The 27,631-nt window shown below is 43.3% G+C and overlaps 3 protein-coding genes across 3 annotated transcripts in view; 1 reads left to right on the top strand and 2 right to left on the bottom strand.

Annotated features, from left to right (window-relative positions):
* Positions 1-3,318: 3,318 nt before the first annotated feature.
* On the bottom strand, positions 3,319-5,728 carry mad2l2 (mitotic arrest deficient 2 like 2). The gene is made up of 8 exons (XM_068748549.1): positions 5,689-5,728; positions 5,423-5,541; positions 5,244-5,315; positions 5,034-5,134; positions 4,848-4,942; positions 4,204-4,277; positions 3,993-4,085; positions 3,319-3,876 (listed from the first exon to the last, which is right to left on the bottom strand). The coding sequence occupies exons 1-8, from the start codon at positions 5,726-5,728 to the stop codon at positions 3,838-3,840; spliced, it is 633 nt and encodes a 210-aa protein (XP_068604650.1). The 3' UTR covers positions 3,319-3,837.
* A 12,888-nt stretch (positions 5,729-18,616) lies between these two features.
* On the top strand, positions 18,617-21,707 carry LOC137902690 (solute carrier family 25 member 45). The gene is given in 7 exon segments (XM_068746783.1): positions 18,617-18,653; positions 19,433-19,476; positions 19,555-19,626; positions 19,715-19,906; positions 20,939-21,173; positions 21,419-21,613; positions 21,616-21,707. Coding segments are annotated over 7 exon segments (846 nt in total). The 3' UTR covers positions 21,687-21,707.
* A 968-nt stretch (positions 21,708-22,675) lies between these two features.
* The window catches only part of LOC137902681 (solute carrier family 35 member E2A-like), a 5,358-nt gene continuing 402 nt past the window's right edge, over positions 22,676-27,631 (bottom strand). Inside the window, exons 2-8 of the mRNA XM_068746770.1 lie at positions 25,929-26,064; positions 25,428-25,555; positions 25,033-25,153; positions 24,906-24,959; positions 24,747-24,819; positions 24,149-24,294; positions 22,676-22,914 (exon numbers count right to left, since the gene is read on the bottom strand). Coding sequence (XP_068602871.1) covers positions 22,686-22,914; positions 24,149-24,294; positions 24,747-24,819; positions 24,906-24,959; positions 25,033-25,153; positions 25,428-25,555; positions 25,929-26,064 — 887 coding nt within the window. The 3' untranslated portion in view covers positions 22,676-22,685. The remainder of the gene's footprint in view (positions 22,915-24,148; positions 24,295-24,746; positions 24,820-24,905; positions 24,960-25,032; positions 25,154-25,427; positions 25,556-25,928; positions 26,065-27,631) is intronic.

Raw genomic sequence — 27,631 nt, 5'->3', positions numbered from 1 at the left:
GAATTAATTTTGGACTGAATAGTCTATTTATATTGACTGTGTCTACATCCATTGAATGTGTGTACAGATAGATTCACGGCTGCTAGTTTTGTTAAGGTTGGCTGTTTGACTCCATTACATTTAATTTGATGATCAAGGTAAAGCAAAGTTATGTTGGGTATTAAGAAGGTATAAACCCAGAAGACATTGCTTTTATATCAGTTCCTCTGCCAAAGAAGTTGTCTGTCTGTCTGTCTGTCTGTTAGCAGGATTACAGAAAAACTGCTGGATGGATCTTGATGAGAAAAAAATCTGAAGATGTGTCTTGGTCTAACTTAGATCCAATTAAATTTTTAGAGCAATCTGGATACCTGTCTGGATACAAAAAATCTGGGTTTTCCCATTTACTAATAATGGAGACTTTTCTCTCAAAAAAATCATATCTTGTAAAATATGTATTAAATTCACTCACCAAAAATCACAGTCATAGAGTGGTCCAATATGAACTATCAGGCAAAATGTCTTCTGGATCTGATCCAGAATCAGGTCTGGAAAACATATAAATTTTAACATTAAACCATTTATTGATTAAAAAATCAGTTAAAACACATCAACCCCGATTTGCTTTTACTTTTCATGGTTGGTGTATAAAGCACCAAGAACAATTTAGAACAATTAGACTATTTTGATGATGATCCAGATCACCATCTGGACTGTGTAAATTAAATTAGGAGGGGAATAAGCTGATTGGCAGAGGTCTGGGCTCTCTGAGTAAAGTTTTCTTTATATTCTACTTGAAATCAAAATGAAGTGCGAATATTTTGGTGAAAGAATCTTGTTGCCGACAGAATGCAATGGCTCAGTGATGTTAAACTATGATGTCACTTAGTTGAGCACATACCGCCAGCACAGCTAAACAATAATACAGTACAGGAAGAAAGAAAACCTCTCAAACACCGCAGAGTATTCAAAAAGTAAAACGTTATTTTCATGCAGAGGAGAGAATGATAGAAATAGGAAGCATTTTTCTTTGCTCTCCACTCTTCTTGGTTGTTATTTCTTAACTTGACCTTTATCACCAAGTAGTCATATAAGGGGGTAAATCTCCAACCCAGGCATATTATCAGTGGATTTATGGCAGGCCGATATTGTTCAATGCATGAACTATCGCCTCAGTTGAGCATTTAAAGGTGCTGGAAAACACTTTTCTCCTCAGAAGGTTGTTGGATTCAGAGCTATAACAGGTGAAGTACAAAATGAATTCTGCTTTAGATGATAATCCTCAAATAATTGTGTTTGAGTCTATTTAATGTTGAAGTCTGATCATCTGTGCGACGATCCATACAAACTATTTGTACCAGAAGACATTTTTAAATATCATCTTATGCACAATACACTATGGGTGCTGCATTACATGCTAAAGTACTGTACAAAGTTATGAAATTTTACAGTTTAACTTTATAATAGCCGGCTGCAGATAAACCTCTGAGGAGACCGAGGACTTCCTCGCCGTCATGGACTCCAACAGTGGCGGCCATGTGCATTATGATCGCTGGAATGAGGGAAACATCAACATGCACGTCGAGCCATCGCAGTCTCCTGCCATGAGGTGAGAGGACAGATGCAAACAAAGGCTTTAGAATTCTAACAGCTGTTGCAAGTATGCGATAAAATAAACTGAAAAATACGTGGTGATAATGATCATATGTTAAAAAATAAACAAATGCAATCCACCTTTCCAGGACACTGCTATGATGTAATTCCTTCCATCTATCCATCCAAATGTTGTTTTGTGGAGTCCAGCCTTTAAATCTCAAATATTCAGAATCCTAAACTGACAATCTTTGCAAATCATTTAGAATCAAAGCATCTCAGGAAACCACAGAGTGAACCAGCGTTGTGTGGCGTGCTGCTCTTTCTCTTCCGTTGACAGGCTCCATAACAGACTGTGTACTGGCAGTGCTGGAATAGCAGTGAAGGCAGCAGGAGCTCTGGCTGCACTGGTGTCCATTTACGTCATAGGATATGTGACAGGATACTACGTCCACAGATGCTGATGAGAGCAGAGCCAGCGGAGACTTTATTCTGCTTGAGAAAATCCAATTGCTTGTAAAAAATGTTATATGAATATTTCATTAAATGCTCCTAATAAGAACTCATTTCTTTCATTAACCTTGAAAAATTAAATATTTTTTAATGCATGAAAGTCACATTTTTATGCTTGTTATTTATTTGAATTTCTGTTGATTTCATTAAAGATCATTGTTTCATTGAAGCGACACGATATCAGGAAATGTTTGGGACACACATATAGATAATATGGTGACGACATATAAGCAGGCCGGCTGATCAATCACCAGTCTTATCACCAAACACAAGTTCCTGGGTTAAAACTGACCCTCTGAGGTTGTGGTATCACCACCTGTGCTGTCCTGATGTGGATCTAAGTTAGACCAAGACCCATATTCAGATTTCTTTTGATCAAGAACCATCCAGCAGTTTTCCTGTTATCCCGCTAACAAACACACAAAAAGCAAACACTCACTAAAAATAGCATAAATGTGCAAAAGTGAGTAAGAATATAAAACATAAACAATTCGTTTAGTAAAAAAGTAGTTCACACTCCTCTCTGACACATCCGTCATAACCTTCACAGTTACATCTGGTGCATATATTTAAGTGACCTTTCACTTCTCTCTTATCTTGTTCAGCAGATGCTTCTTGTATTTATGTTGATGTCTTTATTATTTGGCACAGGAAGTCAGGTAACCTTATTAAAATGTGAATTTTAGAGCCATTTCTACGCAGAAAAATCTCAAAAGCAACCAAACAGCATCATCCCTTGCCAAACTGGAAATGCATTCTGGCAATGGGACTGACCTGAAAGGAAATATTAGACTAATTCTAGCTGCTAACGACAGACACGGACAACATTATGCTGGTTTTAGAGATGGCAAATAATGAGAATTAAAATCCCTGTGATACAGCAAGCAACAGAATTGCCAGTCCACTAAGGCATTGGATTGCTTTACACAGTGCACAAAACCCCATCCGGCTCTAACGCTACATTATGAGTTTCTACAGCAAACCTGACAAATGGCCAATGAAAGAATGATGTTTTTCAAATAACTACAAGCACATCGAGACGTCAGCGTTTGAAAATCAGGGAAGGCAGGAAAGTGCTCCAGGATAACTCGAGATAAAGCTCCATAAAGAACAGATCTACAAAAACTTATTCTACAAGGCTCTTGCTTTAAACCACAATGAGACAGACTTCTTTTGTTGTTCTTTAAAAAAAATATTATTTATTACATTTAAACATGAATATTTAAACTTGCAAATGTACATGAGAAAACACACCAAGATCCCTTTTATATTTCATAAGAACTCATCCGTTCACACATTAGATTTATGACCATAGATGGGTTGTGTATTACAACGGGTAAAAGACTGCGCTTTGGACGCAGCAAACGACCGACCACGCCTCCCTGTGGAAGGGAAAAGACAACCTCGGGGGGGAGAACAAACAATTCAGTTTCCCTACAAGGAGAGAAAGAGTGAATATGTTTAGAGTGACGCTCGTGGTTTGCACTGTAGACATCGGGCTAATCCAGTGTCCCCAGAATCTTTTATTGCCGTGGTGACACAGCTTCATCTGGGTCACCGTGGTGACAGATTAATAACAATCACATTCATGCTAAACTGTGTGGCATGGATCTGATGAGAAGCAGGCAACAAGCCGGTGAACAGGTGAGTCAGCGCGGTTGAAGCCCACTCAGGTGACGATTAGCACACCCTCCACCTTTCGCTGCAGGCTGGCTAACTGTGGCATTCCTTTCTTTCCTGGGGAGTGAGGAGCTACATTTTCTGGGCCCTCTCTTCCACATAGAGCTGCATCTGTTAAAGACAGAAGAGATCGAGTACAGATGAACATGGATTACAAACAAACAAAAAGGCATGATAACTTTTGGTGTCTATGGTAAACTGAGCAGTGAGCGGCATCGCTTGCTCACTTTGACTATATCAGACGTCATAGTCTTCAGTGGGATCAGTCTAGGTTCCTGCATGTGGACCTCCTGCTCGTCAGCAACGATCCACGGAAAATCCTGAAGAAGGAAATGAAAAAAATGTCACAACCAAAGGATGTAGATGAATAAACAGACTGTTCCTTTAGTACTAGTCAGGATTAGATCGTGGATTAATCAGTAGGTGTTCAAATCTAACCTTGATGACCTGGACCTTCTCCATGTTGCGTGTAGCGGCATCTCTGGTATGCACGAGGACGGTGAAAGAACAGCCTGTGACAAAAAACAAAGAGATTACAGGTCACATAAAAGTTTCGAGTTCTTATCTTGATTATTCCCTTGTTCAGCTGCGTTTCTGGTGAGAGCTATTTCACAACAGTGGTTTTGATTTAAAGATTTAATTATCCTCAATTGGAGAATTTAAATCCATATATTTGGCTGCATCGTCTGTAAGATTTGTACCGGTACACGGAACACAAACACTTTTGGTTTTTGCCTCAATTTTTCATGAGCTAAAAAAATCAAAGATCTAAGACCTCTTCTATGTGCAACAAAAGGCCTATATCTCTATTTTGTTCACAAACGTGTTTAAATCTGCTTTAGTGAACATTTGTCGAGACAATCCATCCACCTGACAGGTGTGGCAGATCAAGCTGCTGGTTAGACAACATGATTATTGCACTGGTGTGCCTCAGGCTGGTCACAATAAAAGGCCACTCTAAAATGTGCAGTTTTATCACACAGCAAGATGCCACAGATGTCGCAGATTTTGAGGGAGCATAAAGTCATGGTTGGATGAGGCTCTCACGAACGTCTCTCTATTGAATAAATCACTGCCGTTACCTGGTGGGTTATTATTTAAAACAGCATCACACACACTGATCTTCAGGATGAACGCCCTCAGCAGCTGCTCCACATGTGATAATAATGTGTCTGAGCTGCAACAAGACAGAAAGACATGCAATGACAAAAAAATCACCACCAAAACGTCAAAAAAATATGCAAGAAGACGTAGATGGCAGGAAATACCTGATAGACAGCAGAGTAGGTTGGGAAATCTCAAACACAAATCTCTCTACTGGGTGATGCTCTTTATCCATAATGACCACGACCACCTTCTCTGCGTCATTCTGGAGGGGGGGGGGGGGGGGGGATGAAAGACTTAAGTAGTGTGTGTGTGTGTAGATGAGACATGATATGTGCCTTTAAATGTGATCGCAGTGTCAGTTTTTGTTGCACCTTCTCAATGAGCGGCTTCACACAATGAAGTGTATCTTGGATGTACTGATTCAGCTCTGGGTGACATGACATCTGCAAGTCAGCAAACCAAAACCAGGCGACCAATGTTAGAGATAACACGTAGATAGGTAACTTCTAAACAATGAGCACGTGATAAACACACAAGATCACACACACACCTGCACGGGCACATTGTATTTCTTTCTCTTCTGAAATATTCCAGAGGGATACACTTCACGAACATAAAGAATTAGATGAATTGCAACCTCCAGAAATTCACATAAGACGTCAGCAACCACTGCAAAAAAGGAAATCGACATAACAGGGCGTTTGTGTGGCGCATTTCCATCTCCAGACATGGACATGCTCGCGGTAGCGATCATGAACGTGAACCGTAACGCGAGGATGCATGCGTGATCGTTTCGAGTTTGTTCGGTTGTCTTACCTTGTCCAAAATTAAGGTCCTGCCTGGTTAAAGTTGTCATGCTTTCTTTCCCGAAAACAATGAGACGAAACAAGAAGCTAACTTTTTAGCCTAAGCACCTATTGCTAGCAACGCAGCCGTCTGTCAAGCGGGCGTTACTGCATCTAGAATTTATTTTTGTGTACATATCAACAAAATGAACGTTATATCTCTACGTATGGCGAGTAATCCAGGAGGTGCAATGTGAAGCATTTATCGAGGCTCGTATTAATGACGTATGCCGTGACGTCAGAGGTCGCGACGGTTCAGGAAGTGGAAGGGAAGTGACGATCAGCACTGTATCGAGTGCGCATGCGTGAAATCCCGGATTGGTGCGTATCGCTTTAACAAAGAGTCACGTGACCAATACAGGAGTCGTGCTGCGACAAAAGGAAACAAAATGTATCGACTTGTTGCGGGTTCGTGGATGGAGATTACATTGTTTCCTGTCGCCTACGGGATTTCCGCTTTGCTTCCATTCATGGATCGTTCTCGGAAATGTGTGATGAATGAATTTTTAGTGTGTTATTTCATATGATTGAACACTTTGGTTAATAAAATCCCACATAAACATTTTAACTCTGAATTTTATTACATACAAATTTGCTATAATTTACATGCCGACTCTTGAGCATTTACACAAACAAGCAAAATGTGAACCCTTCACATGAACAACTTCACTCAGCAAACAAGTGGAGAAAATTATATTATACAAAGATGATCATAGTTTAAGTAAGAGACTAGCAATGGAATAAAGATTAAATATTATTTCACAGGCTAATGTTGGGTTTACAGCATGCAAGTTGTTCCATCTTTTTTTCATTTTGTTTACCCGCAATGATTTTAGATCTACAGCAGAGGTGATGATTGTATAATGAGGACACGGGACACGGTGGACTCTCGTTGGTAACGACTTTATCAGATGACCCGGAAGTCCCCTGCGACCCGTAGATGCCAAGCATTATGGGACACGTAGTCCGCTATAGCTACTACTACACCTCCTCCTTTTAGCTAAAGACATTCTTCTTCATTTAACTAGGACGAGTCTGACAACTTATAAACATTAAAGTGCTGAACATTTTAACATTGCTTTTGCTTTGATGTTTACAACATAAACATTTGATCAAACAGCATATTAAACAATGTTATTTAACATTTTAAATGGACACATAACATCCTTCACAAATCCATTCTCTCTGGAGGTCTGACAACACGACCGGATTTAGTAACAGTCCCAGTCGGTCTGAGGTGACTCCTGTTTCTCCCTAGAAAACCCCGATCAGTCTCTACCACATAAGATCTGGGAGTGTTGTCAGACCTAACTACTTCTCCAGTAGTTCCTTCTGTTGTAATCCAAACCTTCTGTCCAGGTGTTAGTTTTGGAAGTGATCTTGTCTTGTGTCTCCGGTTGTAATGTTTTGCCTGATTACACCTCCCCCCCTCCTCCTTCCTTCGAAAGGTCTGCAGATCCGGCCACTTAGGATTCAGTTTAGCCGTGAGTTGGGGTAGGGTGGTGCGGAGGTTCCTTCCCATAAGCAACTGTGCTGGCGAGAACCCGTGTTCCAACGGGGTGGCTCTGTACGCCAGTAGCGCTCTGGTGAAGTCATTGTCCTTCTTCCACAGGTCCTTGATGGTGCGAACAGCACGTTCTGCCTCCCCGTTAGCCTGGGGGTATCTGGGGCTGCTCGTGACATGCGTGAACTGGTACTCCGTTGCAAACTGTTTGAAAAGTTCTGATGCAAACTGGGGCCCATTATCGGATACCACAGTCTCTGGAGTTCCATGTCTAGCAAAGGCTTCTTTGACAGCCTCGATGGTGACCTCTGCTGACGTGTGTTTGAGCTGCGCCACTTCAATATATCTAGAGAAAAAGTCAATCACCAAAATATATTGTTTCTTTGACCACTCGAACAGATCCATTCCAACTTTCTGCCACGGGCGATCTGGAAGTGGAGTAGATAGCAATGGTTCGCGACTTTGTAGTCTGTATTTCTGACATATGTCACAATCGGCTACCATTTGGCCTATCTGCGCAGAGATGCCAGGCCACCAGACTGAGTCCTTAGCTCTGGCCCTACATTTGGAAATCCCTTGATGGCCTTCATGCAAACGTTGCAAAATTTCTGCTCTCAGAGGTGGGGGGATCACCAGTCTTTCTCCTCTCATGAGAAATCCGTGACCCACATTGAAGTCCATTCTGTGTTGCCAGCATGCTTTGACGTCCGTCTCTAGCTTGCATTTCTCTGGCCAACCAGTAAGACAGTAGTTCTTCACTTCTCTACACATCTTATCTCTTTCTTGTGCTGATTTGATCTGCTCCAGCCTTTTTTCTGTGGCAGGAAGACAAGCAACAACAGTGTCCACAAAAACCTCTACCTCTTTCTCCAGCTGAAGATCACCTGCAGAGGGCGGCCCCCCAACCGGAGCGCGTGACAGGGCATCGGCTGTGACGAGGTTTTTTCCTGGAACATGGATAATGTTAAATGAGAACCGTAGCAGCCTAAGTCTGAACCTTAGGATGCGTGGAGGAAGGTCATCCAAGCCTCTCGTGCTCAGAAGAGGGACCAGTGGTTTGTGGTCTGTGATCAGAATGAACTGTAGGCCCATGAGATATGATGAGAGCCTCTCACACGCCCACGTCACCGCGAGTGCCTCCTTTTCTATTTGAGCATAGCGCCTCTCAGTGTCAGTTAATCCTCTGGAAATGTAGGTTACTGGCCGCCACACGCCGTCCGACTGCTTCTGTGTGAGTACGGCTCCGATACCATATGGCGATGCATCTGCAGCAACTCTTGTGTCTGCAGAGTTAGAGTACTGAGAGAGCACTTCAGAAGAGCTTAGTATTTCTTTTAGTTTCTGGAACGCTGTTTCCTGTGGCTCCGCCCATATCCACTCGTTTCTCTCCTTTTGTAGCTCCTTAAGCGGTGTGGTTATTGTGGCTAGCTGTGGCGTGAACTTGGCAAGATAGTTAGCCATGCCCATGAGACGCCGCACATCTTCCACACACTTGGGCTGTGGCATCTGCTGAATGGCCTTTACCTTGTTTGGGTCAGCTTCAATGCCTTTTGCTGAAACTTTGTGTCCAACAAAAATGAGCTCCTTCCTAGCAAACTCACACTTTTCATTAAGAGTGAGGCCCTCTTTTTGGAACTTTTGAAGCACACGATGCAGTCTCTGATCGTGCTCCTGTCTGTCTCTGCCGTACACAAGCACATCATCAGCATGACAGATTACTCCATCAAAATCCTCCAGCATCTGCGACATTCTCCTTTGGAAGTGCTCTGGCGCTGATGCTATGCCAAAAGGAAGGCGATTGAATTAATACCTTCCAAAAGGCGTGATGAAGGTTGTGAGGGGCCGCGACTCTGGTGTGATGGGGATTTGCCAAAATCCAGAACGAGCGTCCAATTTTGTGAACACTTTAGCATCTTTCATCATAGCGAGTGTTTGATCCACTGCTGGGAGAATATGTCGTTCTCTTTTCACTGCCGTGTTCAGAGGTGTGAGGTCGACACATATCCTGGGAGGCTTCTTGGCTGGTCTGGGAATAACAACAATGCCTGAACACCACTCTGTAGGCTCAGTGACTTTTGAAATAACTCCCATGTCTTCCATTCTTTTCAACTCTACCTTCACTGCATCTCTGAGAGGGAGTGGGAGGCGCCGTGGGGCAGAAAGAGCTACAGGTATGGCTCCCTGTTCTAACTCTATGTGATATGGTTCTTTCAACTTGCCTAAGCCTCGAAACACGTCTGGATACACTGCTCTGTAATCTGTAACAGATTCTCTAACTGTGTCCACTCTATACACTAACCCCAGTGCCTCACAAGCTGGTCTGCTTAACAGTGGCTGAACCAAATCTGACACCACGTAGACATTTTGTGATGTACAGCGTCCTTTCACTGCCAACTGTGCCTCAAAACAGCCTTTCACCTTGAGAGGGTAACTGCCTGGCCCTAAAAGTCTCTTCTTCGGTGCCTGCAGCCTACCGTCTCTGACAGATTTGTACAATCCCTCTGGAATAGATGTAACATCCGCCCCTGTGTCAAGTTTAAACTGGACATTTTCCCCATTTAGCTTGACCTTTACAACCCAGGGCTCTGACCTCTCTGTGCCGATTTCTCCCAAGAACACACAACCCTCACTTCCTGTGTCAATATGGTTTTCTGTGACTTCTCTTACACCTGCTGCATCACTACTGCGACAAACTACAGCAAAAGGCCCTTTTTTCTGACATTTTCTACACTGTACGTCTCTGGCTGGACAATCTTTCCATGCGTGTTTATTCTTTCGACCACAGCGGCCACACTCCATTTCGACCTGCTTAACAAGCTTTTGTCCCTTCTTTGACTGTTGCCATGTCTGAAATTTTCCTTTCTTCATACTTTCTTTGATTGAGTCCATGTTCAGTGTCTTTTCTTCTGCAGAGCTGCTATGTAGTATAGTTTGTTGCTTCTTCACAGTTTCACTCTGTCTGACTTTCTGTATGGCTCTAGAAAGGGTTAACTCTGAGTCCATTTGTAGCTGTTCTGACAGTCTTTTGTCCCTAATTCCAACTACAATTCTGTCCCGAATCAGTTCCTCTTTAAGCACTCCAAATCCACAGTGTTCTGCAAGTTTATGCACAGCTGCGATGAATGATTCTGCATTCTCACCGTCCTGTTGACGTCTTGAATTAAATTGTGCTCTTTCAAAAATGACGTTATGTTTTCCCACATAATGCTGTTCAAATGCTGCTTTGACTGCTTCATATTTCTTCTTGTCTTCAGCAGTTAATGGCAAAACTGATAAAACATCATCAGCAGCATCTCCCATTGCATACAAGAGTGAATTCACCTGATATTCCTCTGCTTTACTGTCCAAAGCTGTCGCCATTCGAAACCGTTCAAACCTTCTGATCCACTTTGGCCAGTCTGCTGGGCATGAAAAGTCAAATGTCTCTGGGGGAGTTAGCTGTACTGTGGTCGCCATCCTTTCGCCAAATTCCTGGTTTCTCTTTCACCTTCGGACTCTGCTGCTGGATGCGCCGTCTAGCATGCTAGCTAGTTAGCCGCTAACACCGGAACGATCTGACTTCGTCTTTTCACCGGACATTTCCGTTCTAAACTACACGAAAACTTCTTCCGCTAGTTAACTACACTGTATTGCATCGTATAATGCCGTGGAGACTTACAGTTCGCAACTTCTGACACCATGTATAATGAGGACACGGGACACGGTGGACTCTCGTTGGTAACGACTTTATCAGATGACCCGGAAGTCCCCTGCGACCCGTAGATGCCAAGCATTATGGGACACGTAGTCCGCTATAGCTACTACTACAATGATGATGATGAATATATTTATTAGATAGAATGTTAGAGTACAAGTACAGTCAGTGTCAGGTTTGTGACACTGTAAAAGAGAGAAAATCAGAACCAAGCCCCAAAGATTCAACCCAATAACCATTTACTTGCGGTAAGAAACGAGACTAGTATTCTTTCTTTCAGCAAGGGAGAATGGAGCTGCTCTCTAGCCGTGCCATCGACTCTCCCAGCAAGGGAGAGTGGCTGCTGCTAGCCTCGTCCTCGATTCTCAGAGAAACAGCTCCACTCCAGCTGGTTTTATTAGCAGATAAGAATGTGTACATGCGTAAATCACCCAGACATGAAGACTCCAACCTTGAGCAGATAGCACTTCCAGACAACACAAAGTGTTCACTTCTTCAGTCTAGTCAGCATATTAACAGATCTACGATTGTCACATACTTTATGAATATCTTGAGTAAGATTATGAAGGATAAATGGCCTTAAAAGAACCATGACATAACTACTGCTACTCATTGGTGAATTAATGATAAACACATTCGCAGATTTATCTAACAATTCCCCCCTTTTTATCATTAATGAACACATAAACATAACATCATGTGATGTCAACTCGACTTCAAATGGCATTCTCATTCTCATGTATCTATACGTGACGGATCAGGTTCCGTGAGATCCGTACCTGCAATAGCAACTTTCAAACAATAGGCAGTGATTTTTTAATGCAAGGGAAAACATAAGCACCCATGATAATTTGAATAATTGACCTTTACCCATGTCAAAATCACTTATTAGCATGTTACATTGTCCGATTGGAAATCAAAACAGTCATGGCCTGCAGCCAGACTTCCTCAGTGTGTGTGAAAGCATAGAACCTCAAGTTTATTTAAGTCACAGTTTATATTGCCCAGTACGGTAGGTGAGACTGCTTTAGCTTGTTCAGTCACACAAATCAAAGGGACCCCGAGGGGTAGCGACAGTCTGAGGTTGGTGCACGGTGAAGTGATGCGTTTTCATTCACCAATCACTCTTTTCTTCGATCAGGAGTGTGTGTTGAGGGGTCGGTGGAGTGATGCGTTTTTATTCACCAATCACCCTTTTCTTCTGGCACAGCTTCTTCGGTCAGGAGTGTGTGTTGAGGAGTCGACTGACAGGTTCTTCTATTAGACTATGGTGGCGTTCATCTATGGCCTACAGCAGGTGGTTACTAGCACGCACTGCTGGAGCAGCTAAAAATGTTTGCTAACAATGTTACTTGTCATCCAGTGAGGTTCTGCATCTGCGCAGTGTCGCTCGGGATCGGAGGTGTGATCTTTTGAGTGCGAGGGTTACTCACACGTTGCACCGGACACTGTTGTTAGTTGTGGTAGCACCTGCAGTGGGTGCCGTGCATCCCAGTTGCTCCTTCGGCGACCTTTTCAGCCGTGTGGGTCATCAGCTGAACTCGGAAGGAATCCCACCACCGTTGGTGTTCCCAGGACTCGTCGGGTGTTCTTTACCCGCACAAAGTCTCTGGGTCTGCTGTTCGGGCAGGTGCATCTGCTGCTGCTGCTGCTAGACGACACGACCTCTCTTTTTGGTCTCTCAGTACCTGCGTCAGATTTATCATGCAGTATTGGGTCAGTGCATCATCACACAGTGTGCTTGGCCATAGGAACCAGTCCAGTGTTTGGAGGTCGTCCAACCACCACCTCACTTGTTGACGACAGATTATGCTGTGGGTTAGGGTTAGAAGGTAAACATTTAATCCAGGATAATTCCAACATAACTTCGTTCATCTGGCTTTCAGAGTGTGGGGTTGTTTCGTTCTGCAGCGCCACCAGAGTGCGTCTGGTAACTGCAGTGTGTCTTCAGATCCAACTTGAATCTGTCACTGAGTTCTGAAGTTCTGAAAGCATTTTGTTAGCAACACATGAATCATTGTCAAACCATTGTCAGAGAAAGTCATCTTCTCCATCGCTGAAGCACTTTGTTTCTTTGTGCTTCAACCAAATTCAAAAGCAAGGTGAGCGTTCCACCAAGTCCATCATCAGATGCTGACAACGTCTCTGAGGTAGACGAGCAAGTTAATGGAAAAGTCAATGGAAAGTCATTGGACGCGTCCGTCCAACATTATGCCATGCAATCAAAATTGAACACACATCAAAATCATATTTTTGTGTATATATTTTTTTTTTGGAACCAATGAGCCTGAGAATAGCAACATCTCCTCCCCTTTGACACATGGTCAAACCCATGAGTCAACTGAATCTCTTCTCTGTGCAAAAGTAAAAGTAACCAATTAATGCACTTGTGAAATTGAGAAAGGATGAACAAACAGGAAATAATAAACATCAAACAAAGACGGTGCTTTGAGATCCATCAGAATGGGAGACGCCATTCACTCGTCAGGGGCGGACCAATCGTCCTCAAGGGCGCCCAGCGCGGGCCCCCAAATCCAGATTTCTTGCCAGTGAAGAAAGTTTTGACAAATACAGGTTGCTGAGGAGTCAGGCATACACAATTAAAAACAATCTATGGTCATAATAGAGTCTCTTTAAGGAATGTATATTCAAAGGCTTCATCTCTGCTCAGGAACATAAGCTGTAGAATGCAATAAATGTGATGTCACTACCTCATGAGTTGATGAAACCTGCTGTTTCATCGAGTCCATTAAAAAATCCCCATTGTTGTGCAGTGATCAGTTATACGTGTACATCATGGCGCATGCGCGGAATGGCAACGCCATTGGAATCACAAAAGAAGAGTAATTTCAAAGAAGGCTTCATGAAATCTTGACCAAGCAAAAATTATCAGAACATAAAGAAGAAATCAAAAACTCTGTGATAATCTAAAACATGTATCCTCAATAGTCTGTGTCCCATTAACAGGCCTAGATAGAGGTTTGTGTGTCACAGCATCAGAATCAATTACACATAAAACATGAATCCTATTCATCAATAACAGAACAACAGGATGCTGTCCATAAGCGTTGTGTTTTAACGTGTATTGCTGCTGTTTGAGCTCATATCTCCTTGTATCATTAAGTTTAAACATCAGTTGAGCTGTGTGTGTGTTTGTGTTTGCATCTCACGTGAACCGGAGGGCGATCCGTCAGTCAGTCAATCCGAGCCAGCCACAGAGAAGGAGGGACCCCCCCGCCCCCTCATCCACGACACCGCTGTTGATCACCCCTCCTCTGGTCTCGGTCCCTCAGTGGTTCCGGTCACTCCCTCATCCAGCGTCCCCTCTGTTCACAATTGAAGCATCCGTCTGGTCATCGTTCCTCCACAGGATGAGAGCATGTTCTCTTTCTCATTCGTGACGATGTCTCCCACGGGACGTCCTCTCACGGGAGGCACGCTGCCTTGAGACATCGAGCGTTGCATGCTCTTTGGAGGAAAGTCTTTTTCTTCTTCTTTGCATGTTTGACGTGGCACGTTCAATCGGTCAGTCTGTTAGCCCCACATATCATGCTCGAGTGAGCAGTGTGGGCTGGTGGGGGGGGCGTTGGACCCTCAGTGGAGTGCACCCTGAGGTGGACGATGAACTCTGGTCTGATGGTGATGGTGATTGGTGTCTTCTGGTCGTGGACGGTGGGAGGAGGCACCCAACCCTCAGTGGCTGGAACAGAGTGACCCGCGGGGGCCAAACTCCAGTACAGTGGAGCAGTTTGTGGAGCAAAGGAAAACAATTAGTTCCTGCATATTGTATTATATCATATTACATCAAATTGAACCTCTGAGCTTAGCATGCTATCATCTTTTGTAACATAGACCTGAGATATGCTAAAGCGAAGGAAGCAAACAGGAGAATAGCACTCATAACACTCACAGGAGTAATGGCTTCCAACAGAATACTATTTTTTTTTTTTATAATGATTAAAGGCACAAAGACATTTGTGCCACTATCCCTCCTCTTGAGGCGTGGCAACGCCCACGGCTCAATATTGCTGCCCATATGTAGACAGATTTAGGCAGACGTGAATGTCCTAGTTGATGTCATTGCTATCAATGACCTGGTAGTGTATGTACCTTTTAAAAAAAAAATTAGATTTATTTTCCCTATCTGTCCTTCACTCCATGATTATCTACTTGTTCTTTCCTACCTAGACATGCTGAATCGTGTGTTTTCCTTTACTTGGCGCCCTGCAGTAATGCGCCCAGTGTCCTATCTCACACTTTCCTTCCACCCCCTCCTCTGGCACCCCGACCTCTCTGTCTCGCTAAAACACTTCCTCTTTACCATCAAAAACATATCATTAGACTCTCTTCATGTTTTCCCCATGTGATAAATTCAGACAGAGTTAAGTTTAGCAAGGTGACAGAATGCTTCGTCAGCCAGTGGCTGATTTCTGTGTTAAAGGTTTTGTTTTTGAGATGGAGCTCATTCTTTAATTGTTGCCGGTACGGACCGGCCTCATTATTAACATCATAAAGGGCACTGTTCTAGTCCTGCTCTGAAGTCATCAATAACTTCATCAGACCTTGGCTTCGTTTGTCCTATTTTACTGTAGTTAGCTCTTTGTCTAAACACCTCTCTCTCTTGCATTTAGTCTGGGTTTGACTTTGGTTACGTGGGCGGACAACAACGGTGGGGCGCTACTTTTTTATTTATGCCCCTCCCGAGTGGAGGTGCAGATGGGTAAATTCCTCTTTTCTAATTTTGGTTTAGTAGAAAGGTTATTTATTCTTCAGCGTTTACTTATTCTATCTTAAATACCTTTCCTGCTATATAGAATTCCACACGTGACGTAACTCAGAGAGAATCCCCCTAATGGGGCGAAGTGCAACTCCCGAGATGCAATCTTCTAGAGCAAACCTTTGTTTGCTCCGGCTTCTCGCTCGGCGTCCTAACACAGAGTTGCATATCGTTTTAGACCCTCCAGTCTGATCACCACTAACCTTCATGAATGAGTTCACAAAGTCTTCCCCAGTGACGGTCTTGCGTTGACACCGTGAGGTTCCAGACCGTCCAGCCGTGCAGTGATCCCATGAGGACTCAGGCTGTTTTACTGTTACAACTTTGACTCATTCCGTTCATCCACATGAAACATTTATTCACAGACACGTACATACAGGGTTTTAAGTCTAGACTTTAACAACAACAAGCAGATCTGTACTTTATTTTTATTTAGCAACAACAACTTTGTATGCTTTAATTTATTCCAGGCCTTTACATCCGCATTTAATTATTATTATGGCCTCTAAATTTAATGACGTCGTTTGTATGCACTGCTCAATAGGATCGTACCGGAACCCTACTAGCTTCCTTTTAAACAAGACTGTATTGATCACTTGATCAGGTACTGCGCAATAGGACCGCTGCTACCCCTATTCGCTCGTCTTCAGCGCGATGAGAAACATCTCCATCCGCTATGAGGTCTCCCTTATGGAGCCTCCTTCTCGCGGAAACCTCTGCGTTAGGGCTAAGCCCTACCCGCTTTCCCGAGGAACTTAAGAAACATTACTGTTTCAGCGCGATGAGAAACATCTCCATCCGCCTTCTCGCGGAAACCTCTACGTTAGGGCTAGCTAAGCCCTACCCGCTTTCCCGAGGAATAAGAAAAAGGGTGTCTTACCTTCGGGCTGGTCTGCTCTGGTTCGGATCCCGTCAACCCGATCCCCAGGGACTGGCACGCGAAGGATTGGCCCCGGAAAAGGGTCTTAGTGAATTAGAGTGTGCACCCTCTAATCAATTCTTCCAAGCCAGCCCACTGCAGACGGGTGTATTGGATCCTGCCGACAACGCCAATTAATGTCAGGTTTGTGACACTGTAAAAGAGAGAAAATCAGAACCAAGCCCCAAAGATTCAACCCAATAACCATTTACTTGCGGTAAGAAACGAGACTAGTATTCTTTCTTTCAGCAAGGGAGAATGGAGCTGCTCTCTAGCCGTGCCATCGACTCTCCCAGCAAGGGAGAGTGGCTGCTGCTAGCCTCGTCCTCGATTCTCAGAGAAACAGCTCCACTCCAGCTGGTTTTATTAGCAGATAAGAATGTGTACATGCGTAAATCACCCAGACATGAAGACTCCAACCTTGAGCAGATAGCACTTCCAGACAACACAAAGTGTTCACTTCTTCAGTCTAGTCAGCATATTAACAGATCTACGATTGTCACATACTTTATGAATATCTTGAGTAAGATTATGAAGGATAAATGGCCTTAAAAGAACCATGACATAACTACTGCTACTCATTGGTGAATTAATGATAAACACATTCGCAGATTTATCTAACAGTCAGACAATAGCATGTATTACAGTACAAATACAGTCAAACACCCTGTCTAAGAGGAGCATTTCAAAAAAGCCCTTGCGGTCTTCTTTCCATTGAAAGTCCTTAGTACATAAATCATCGATATTTAACAATACAAATAAAACTAATATTAAATTACTCAATTGATGCGAAATAACAATAAAATAAAAATAAATTACACCACAGGTGCAAAATAACAATAAATTAAAAAGACACATAATATGTACAACATCACTGTTGAGTGACCAACACAGTGTCAACACAGTTTGTGTAATGTGTCAATACACTCCTTGAGGTATCAATAACATCACTAGGAAGTGGTTCGTGAGAGTTGGCGTGAGACTCGAAATTAATGTCGTCCCATTTGATTGACAACATTTGAGTGATCGATATGTCGGTGTATATTAATTTCTGCCCAATATTTTTTCTCAATTAATATTAATTATGAAAAGCTATTTATATTCAGCTGTCTTTACTTTTGTACAAGGTGTAGCCAGACACAAACCTTAAATACACCTTAAAGACACAGGACACCAAACAGATTTTATATCTTATAAGAAATAATTATATATTTGTGTCTATGTATTTACGTAGTAGATGTATATTCTTGTGTTTTAAGACCGATTTGTCAAAAAACAGTCAGGGATCACTTTAAAAAGCAAGACACACCCTAGTCTACCTTTGATTGGGCTAGCGTCATAGGCTTTCAGTAACCCTAACCAATCAGTCACAGATAAATCTGATCTTTATGACCGAAGCAAGGAGTACCAGCCAATCAGAGGAAGAAGAGGTGGGTCATATCTTCATCATAGTAGGTCCAAAATACATCCTGCAAAACGGCCATGCGATGATGCGGGGGAAATGTGCCAACTGTTAAACTAAAGTTGATTGTTAGGATTATTATCAAAATGAGGTGATGCTACCAAAAGGTAAGCCGTTTTCTCATCAAACAAACGTTCGATCTGCACAATATTGCCCAGTCTGAGCTCAACGTCACATTTGCAATTTCATGTATTTCAAAAAGCAATCTTAGAAACTGTTCTGCAACAGTGGTGCAAAATGCTGAGGAAACGTTTGCTGTTAAATCTCTTCATAAGAGGCTTTCTACATATATATACATATAGGATAACAAAAAAAAATACAGTTTGATTACTTTGAAATGATCTACTTACATTGAACATTTACTTTCACCTTAGTTTGATAAGATGAGATGGTAATAAATATATACTTCACATACTGTCTTGTGTCCCCAACGTCCAGTCACACATTAACCAAACTGACTCATGTCTTTTTATGACAGCTATAAATTTGTTTGATCTTTTTCAGCAAGTCAGCCATCCTTGCAGGCTGTTTACTGTGCAAACGATGACTTTCATGGAATTCATGGCTGGAAGCATTTCAGGTAAAGAAATAAAAAGTATATTCTATTCATCCCTGTTTTTTTACTCACATTTCCAATGGTTATCACGTGCACAATGTTATTATTGTTTATTGTTGAAAAAAGTGCTAAAAAAGTAAACTGAATGTTGTGCCATGCATGTTATAGAAGAGAGCAAATAGTTCCAACCTCTGTTAGTTAGGATTGCTGGAGACATACAATCGATGAGTCATCATCTGCTTGCAATGAGAAAATCAAAGAATAGTTTAAATATCTCCAATTTGTTTTCAAAATCCTACGTTAAATAATAATTACAGTTTAAGAAAATACTCAAGATCCTGAACAGTATTTCTCGTAACAGCACATACAGTATTTTTAAAAATAGTTCTTGTTAAAACGTGGAAGTTCTATTTAAAAAAACAAAAACCCATCTCACCCACTTTAAGGAAGCTAAAACTCGGATATCGTTGGACATTCCAAAATGATGATGATCCAAAACAGACTTCAAACTTTAGCAAGGCTTGTTTTCAGAAGACTCCTGTAGAAAACCACTGATGGCATTTGAAAGAGACGGTTGCACCACATGAATCCAGAAATATTCCAGAACTGAAGGACTTTTTCCCTCCAGAAATCGGCTAAGATTCCTCAGGAACACGGAGTCGTCATTTTGTTATATAATTTGGTAAACTACACACTTAAGAACACAAAATCTCTTCTATTGTGCTTTTCAAACTGTATTTATAATCCGATTTATATTTATCTGTGTATGTGGAGCAATAACTGGCTTTTTTGGGGTATTGCAGGAGCGTTGGGCGTGGTCATTGGCTATCCAGCGGACACTGTGAAAGTTACACGATGCAACCTGCAAACATGACTGACAACACAACAGCAGTGTTTTCTGACGCCTTACTTTTTATCTGTATAGGTTCGCCTGCAGACCCAGTCGGGGTACAAAGGGATTTTTCACTGTATAGCTAAAACATGCACTCATGAAGGGGTATGTGTTTTGTATTCTTAACCACAAATAAATAAAGTATTGCTGTATGCCTATTTTGCTTTTGTTTATTGCAACTTTATTATACCAGCTCCATGGATTCTTTAAAGGCATGGCATTTCCGATGCTTACCACAGGCATCATCAATTCAGTTGTACTATTTGGTGCTTATAGTAATGGTCTGGATTACATCACCCAGTCGAAGAGCAGCAGCCACGGTCAAGCTGAACCGGCCTCTGCTGCACAAATCTTCACTGCTGGCTGCTTCTCGGGCCTGATGCAGGTAAGAACCCCAGATGATCGTCGTCTGCTTTCACCCACAGCATCTTGCAGAACCACACGTGTAGCTAGTAGCAGTTATTTTCAGTGTGAAACATCCCCAATCACAAAGCTAGCAGTTAGTCATTCATGGATTAACCCTTTACTCATTGAAATACTTGGAAATGAAATAAATTTTAAAAAAACAACAACTTTAGAGTGTTATTGGAGGACATGACAAAACTTTATTCCTGTTGTAACATTCTCTTCTTTGAATAAGACTGCTTCACAAAAGGTTCATAAAAACACCAGAAAAGAAAAGCTTCCAGTTCTGATGGTATTAAAAGCTAAACGTTTGCACACCTTAATCCCACGGTTACTGTTTTAGACAGTTTCCAAATGGTTGTGTTCATGCAGAAAACCTGCAGGGTGGAACTTTTTACACAAAGGAAAAAAGATCTGGAATTAGGAACCAACTGAATCTTATTTGTTTCTGTATGTATAATTGTACTGTGTGTGGACAGAACTTGGTATTTTAGACTTTAAAAAAAGGTTACATATGGAGCCACCTGGTGGAGTAGTGGGTAGCGCTGTCGACTCACAGCAAGAAGGTGCCGCATTTGAATCCCATCTGTGCAGAGTTTGTATGTTCTCACCGTGGGTTTTCGCCGGGTCTTCCCTGAATAGATCACTCAGTAGGTTCGAGTGTGTGCGTGAGTGGTTGCCTGTCTCCGGTGCGCTGGCGAGGCCTTCGGGGTGTACCGAGCCCCTCTCCTGTAGTAAGCTGGGATAGGCTCCAGCAGCAGGATGTTTACATATGATAAAGGAAAGGAAACCTGTGATGATCTGTGGCTTGTTGATTTAAGTCGTGTCTGGGAAAGAGTTCCAACAGAGACATGCAGAATGTCACACTGCAGGTAGAAGTGTGAGGGTTAGTGCTTTGATCTTTTACATAGAAATATAGTCTTTTTTCTGTAATATGTTTAGTAACTAAACACACAGACGATGACCAGGCACGCTGCAGGTGCGCTAACGCTTTTCCATGATCTGCGTTCAGGTGTTTGTTTCTGCACCTATTGACCTGGTGAAGGTCCGTCTGCAGGGTCAAGCGGCTGCCGACCGATACCAGGGAGCCATTCACTGTGTCGCTGCCATCCTGAAGGAGGACGGTCCCAGGGGTCTGTTCAGAGGCAGGGTAGCCCTCGGCATGAGAGACATTCCCAGCTATGGACTCTACTTCCTGCCTTATCAGATGATAATGAAGGCTCTGACAGAGAATGGCCAACAGCCAGGTGAGTTAATGAGTCAGCAGCCCCACGCATCCAGAATAAATATGTAACCAGTCTGTTGGTTACGAGTTAGATCCTAAACCAATATTTTAACTTCCTCGGTCGCCATGAGGATATTATTGGAAAATATAGAAGGATCGAGAACCTTTTTCTTGCTTCCGACAGTTAATTGTGATTGATTTTAGTGTTTATTCAGTACTTTTTCATTTGAGAGATTTACATAATGCAACAACTTCCTGTGTCATCAGGGACATTTGCAATATTGATGGCGGGCGGCGTAGCAGGCACGGTCACCTGGGCCGCTGCCACGCCCATGGATCTGGTGAAGGCCCGGCTCCAGATGTCAGGGGCCGGCGGGCGGGAGTACAGCGGGGTCCTCCACTGCTTGAGAGAGAGCGTCAGAGAGGAGGGCCTGAGGGTCCTGTCTAAAGGCCTCCTCCTCAACAGCCTGTCAATGCCGTCATCTTCCTCAGCTACGAGAGTATGATGAAGGCTTTCCGTCCGCCAGCAGGATGACCTCGTTCTTGGTGTGAACCCGTCCAAATTTAAAAGGTTACTATTGGGAGGTGGACAGTGGCGTCGACAGGTGGGCTGACAAGGGCCGATTGTTTATGGGAACACATCTCAAATCGTTCTCCCAAATATAAAACTGAATTTAAATGACCTAATAGTGATTTATTCCGATTCTTTCTAATACGTCGCTGTCTAGAGAAACACTCGGGATTTGAAAAAGTTAGAGCACAACCAGAAGATTTTTAACAATATTGGGTAGAAGTGGTGGAGGGCAAGAAGGTTAAAAAAAAAAAAAGATAATTTATCAACTATACAAAATTATCAGAACAGGACGAAAACACCACATAGGCGTTTACTGAGATTACATCAATGTTTTTTTTTTACGTCAGGAAAACACCAACCGCCGACAGATTCCACATCAGCCCCGCTTCCTGCTTCAGCTGGAAGCGGGGCTGGACACAAACTGTGTATAAAATCTGCACCTGCTTTCTTACTTGAATAACTTACTGGTTTTAACCTGTAACCATCCGAGCAGAGCGACTAATGCAAAACCCAGGCTTGAATGAACTTCCTTCATCTGCTGACGACGGCGTGCAAGTCAGTTCACAATGAGGCCAAGCGTAAGAAAATCAAGTTACATGAATCAGAAAAAGGTCACGAAAGATGACCAGCATTCCCAGAATGCAGCCTGTCGGTTTCAGAATGTCCAACACATGGGCTGAACAACCAATCGCAGCCTGTATTCGAACGCAATCAAATTCAATGTGACTTAATTTGACTAAATGATTATCTTTCACGATCGCTAACATTCCGAAGCTGCCGCACCACAGACGAGAAGAACCGACACACTCTGGAATGTAAAATGTAAAAGATTGAAAGATTCCACAGGAGACTTTCTTCACCCTGAGTTCCTGTGAATGGATAGAGCCAAAGCCCAGTGGTCAGGTAGGCGAGCACAAGTCCATCGCCGCCTCAATCCCGTTTCAGGTGGCACGCCAGTCGTTAGTGAGGCAGAGTGGCTTTAGTGTCCTCGTCTTGCAACACGAGCTTGTGGTTCTGCTCAGCGGCCATGGCTTTAAAGGTTTCCCTCTGGATCTGCCGGGCCTTGTTGTACAAGAGGACCCCGATGAACACAAGGATGGTGCCGGCGGCGCTGAGGATGGTGATCTGGTTACTGAAGACGATGACGCTGAGCCAAACGGACAGGGCGTGCTTGACGGTACTGGCAACACTGAGGAAGAGATGAGGATTGGCATTTGTGAGGAGAGAGGCGCCCCCCATATGTCTATTTAAGGACTGAGGTAAATGTGCTCATGGTTATTCACGGGAGAGGCTACATGACACACAGTGGAGGAAGAAGATGCTCGATGCCTTTGTTCACGCCAACGTACGGCCACTGTGGGTCAAAGACCGAGTCATGGCTCCATCTGAGAATCTGTTCATTCATGTCTCCTACGATTTTATCTTTACTACTACCTTGTTGCTTTTCCAAATCGGTTCCGTTTATTACAGACCATCTACATTAACATACTGTAATCTGTGAAATCCTCATCAAATAATGGGACACACAGTTCCTCCATACTATGGGTACTACTACTGTAAAGTATGTTGCTAGGGAACAAAGCATTGCCTTTATAGCATTTCATCTTAACCAAGTGCCCATGACGCACAGACGACGAGCACCAGCTGGTTTAGGCTATAATAGTATGAGGTTTTCACAGTGAGATAAATAAAGATGATTATTTAAAGTGTTAACAAAGACCCTGAGATCATGAAAACTAGAAGTACTCTGGATGAAGGGCTTTATTGCACATTAAGAAATTAGTTAGTCTTGGTTGATTAAAAGCCAATATGGTAGAATTAAATACCATAGATAGATACACAAATGTATCGGATATGATATCCACTGACGTTTATACCACCGTGACCATACTATGGTGAAAACAGAATGACCATGATTTAGTGTAAATATCACACCAGACGTAAGTATTGTTGTTGATTCGGTACATCTGGATAAATATCCTGATATTATGTATTTTTTTTCCATTCAACCCGTTATTTTTGCTTGTGGAAATCTGAAACCTACTTGAACCAGAATGCAGCTTCACTGCCTTGATTCAGAAATGTAGGCGTCTCATAGTGTAGACTCTCGCTGCCAATCAAAAACTGGAGTTTATACTTCTGGGCTCCTTTCATTTGCAAGGCTACCGCCTGCAGTCGCAGACGTACTTTACATAAGAATACATGCAGTTCTAAAGGCGTGCAAACTTGAACTGATGTGTGATACTGTTACGGTACCATCCTGCTAAACCGTGATGAAGATGTTTGCTATACTCTGGATGCAAGGGCTGACGCGCACCAGCTTCCAACTCAGTACAGTGGTCAACAGCTTCAGTGAAAAAGCAAAACCTCCACCTGTGACAGACTTGAGCCTGTTAAACAGAACTGGGCTTCGAGCCCCTCACCTGAAGGTAACAGGAGAAATGCGTCCCATGAGAGCGTAGGCCGTGATGCTCTGCAGGTGGAACAGGACACCATCAAAAAGCAGCAATATTATGATGTCTTGGCTGAATATGAAGCTCCGCCCACTCTTCCCGATGATGGGAATGTCCTGGAAACATTGAGATGGAGCGAGGCGACCGTCAGAGTAGACAACCTCGACCTTGGCCTTTAGTCCTGCCACATACTGACTGCAAACTCATGGATGATAAATAGGTCTGGTTTACAAGAAATCACTTTTTCTTCTTTGAGCTTCTGTCTGTCAGGAGGATTGCTGAAAGGTTACTGGTGGATTTGGATTCAATATTTTTGGAGCGCTGGGATACAGCTCATTAGATGTTGGTGTTTGTTTGCTGCATCATCAACAGGACCGATTACTGTTTTTTGAGTAACCATGTGACTCGGGGGGGGGGGGGGCTTCCGTGGTCAATAAGTGTAATAAACACATGTGTATTAGATTAGGTGTCCAATGGCAACAGGCCATGTCATACTAATGAAGAAAACATATATAGAATTTGCACAAATCCCTCTGTAATTCAGCAGAGCAGTTATGTGTTGACCTACCAAGAGGAACACCCAAGCAGGTATCAGCATGATGACGGCCGCTGCGCTGGTGTAAAACTGAAGTTCAGGAGGGCTGAAACGAGTCGACAGCGGTTTGCTTTGCATCCTGTCGGGTTCTGAATTCATACCTGACGAAACGAGCCGCAGTCCTGAACTTACCTGAACCTGTACGTGTCTCCACTGAGTAGTTTTTTGGAGAATACATTCTGCAAACTGATATCAGAGGAAAGGGTTAAAACAGAGGCTCACACTGCGGCGGGGAGAGCCCGGCGGCAAGCTGCAGTACCAGTCCATGATGTTTGTGGAGAGCGCGGCGCAGAAGCCGAGCGTGTTGAAGTTGATTTCCGTGGCCGTGCAAAGGGCCAGGCCAGCCATGACAGGGAAAAGAGACAGGTTCACCCACATCCCTGCAGATTGTAGAACAAAGAGCCACCACTCAGCCCCATAACCGGTTTGTCCTGTGGCCGTCCTACCGGCACGCCGAATTAACGAAGAAAGTGCTCTCATGATTAATCGCCAGAGTTATCAACTTAGCTGATCTGAACTTTGATCTCTTTGCGGAGAGACAAATGTTCGCCAGCAGTTCCTTTGATCGGAGTCCACTATACCCAGACGTTTTACAGCCGAACCCCGGAGCAGACGCACGTCATGCATCAGGCGTGCGTCCCGCGCGTCCTCTACCTGTGTACTCCCCGAGGATCAGCCTGGACATGATCACGGTGAAGATGGGCGCGGAGCTCTTCACCGTCTCAGCAAAAGATACCGCCACATTCTTCAGGCTCACCAAGCCCAGGACCACCGTGATGAACCTGACGCGTGGGGGCAGAGATGACGTCGGGGCTAGCTTTAAAAGCAGGTTAAAAAAAACCAACAACACAAAAACAGACCCCCCCCCCCCGCTCATCTGGGACACAGAGAAGCAGCATCTGGTTTTTATGCTGTACATATCTAGAACGTTTGTTCCTGATACGCACGACCCAGAGAACCGGAGTCTGCTCCAACTCCATTATCTACACTAGTGTTTCCCCTTTAGTCAATCATCCAATCACGCGCCGCCCCCGCCCCTCCCCTCAGGTGTTGGATTGAAGCAATATTCCCTGAGAAATTAGCAAACTATTTCCTATTCTCAATGGCAGTGAGAAGTATAAAGAAGAGCTTGTCTTCATTTATAAGTAGAGGAACCTCATGAGCCCAACAAACAGCATGATCATGACGAAGTTGGCCGGGTACTCCACTCTGGACTTGTGCTGGTACAGGCAACAGGGAATGAACATCTTTAGGCAGCCGATGACTGTGGTGGAGAGCATCTGAATGGCACCTGGGGGGGGCAAATAGAAGACAATAAACTATACAGGGACGAGAACAAATGGTAGACATAAACGGAACCTTGTCCTCGTCCCTCCCGGTGAGCTGTGGGGTTCCTCAAGGCAGCATTCTAGGACCGTTACTGTTCCTCCTATACATTAACGACATGAGTGCTGCCTGTAACTGCAAATTGTTCCTGTTTGCTGATGACTCAGCACTCCTGATTTCGGGAGAGGACAAAGTGCAGGTTGAGGAGGCTCTCAGCTCTGAGCTCACCAGAATCCGTACTTGGCTTACCGATAACAAACTGTCACTACATCTTGGCAAAACCGAATCGATTCTTTTTGGGTCTAAACACTCTCTACGTGAGATAAATGTTAATGATTTCAAGGTCACAGTCAATAATACAGTAATCTCCAGCAAAGAAGAGATTACCTATTTGGGCTGTGTTCTTGACAAATACCTGTCTGGAGATAGTATGGCAACTAAGGTGATCAAAAAAGTCAATCAAAGAACAAGATTCTTGGGCAGAATGTCTGCTTTTGTCAACAAAAGTGCTCTCCGGACGCTTGCTGCAGCCCTCGTTCAGCCCCTCTTTGACTATGCTAGCACCTCCTGGTATTCAAACATCAAAATGTCCCTGAAAACCAGGCTCCAAACCTCCCAAAACAAACTGATTCGGCTACTCCTCAATCTGGGGCCCATGACCCACCTTCTTCCTGGACATTTTGCTAGCCTAAAATGGCTCAGGGTAGAAGACAGGGTGAAACAACTCAAAATGGGATTGGCATTTAAAATAGTCAATGCAGCTCTGCCCTCAGTCCCCTCAATCCCTGCATACCTGACGGAACACCTCCACAGATTTAGTGACACCCACAGCCACAATACTAGAGGGAGCTCAAACAACAACCTGATTACCCCCTCCTACAGGACTAACATGGGTAAATCATCTTTCTACAATACGGCCACCCAAGGGTGGAACGGATTGACTCCCGCCCTCAAAACATGCACCTCTTTGGCCTCCTTCAAAAAGGCCCTAAAAATACACCTTTTAGGGGGACAGAAACGGAGATAGTCATCACGACTCTCTCCGGATCAAACCCCCCCTCCTTTTTTTTGTCCACCTACGTTGCACGTATTAATTGCTTTATTAATTTATTGTAATTTATGTAAGTTATTTATTGGCATTCATTGTCATTTTGCATCAGTGGGGTAATTTATTTTAGATTATTTGTTAGTTTGCACTGGCGGTGTAAAATCATTTTATTTTTGTTTTTCTAATATTACGTTGAATCAATTGAGTAATTTAATTTAATATTGGTTTCATTTTTATTTGTATTGTTAAATTTGTATTGTTAATTGTGGATGATTTATGTACGAAGGACTTTCAACGGAAACAAGACCGCAAGGGCTTTTTTGAAATGCTCCTCTTAGACAGAATGTTTGACTGTATTTGTACTGTAATACATGCTACTGTGTGACTGTACTTGTACTCTAACATTCTATCTAATAAATATATTCATCATCATCATCAGCCTCACATGGTTATCAGCCATTGTTCTGATTTCTAGTCTCTAACT

This window comes from Brachionichthys hirsutus, chromosome 2 (assembly GCF_040956055.1).
Source record: "Brachionichthys hirsutus isolate HB-005 chromosome 2, CSIRO-AGI_Bhir_v1, whole genome shotgun sequence".
Classification (NCBI taxonomy): Eukaryota; Metazoa; Chordata; class Actinopteri; order Lophiiformes; family Brachionichthyidae; genus Brachionichthys; species Brachionichthys hirsutus.
Note: the sequence above shows the minus strand (reverse complement) of the source record. Positions and strands in the feature narration are given on the sequence as shown.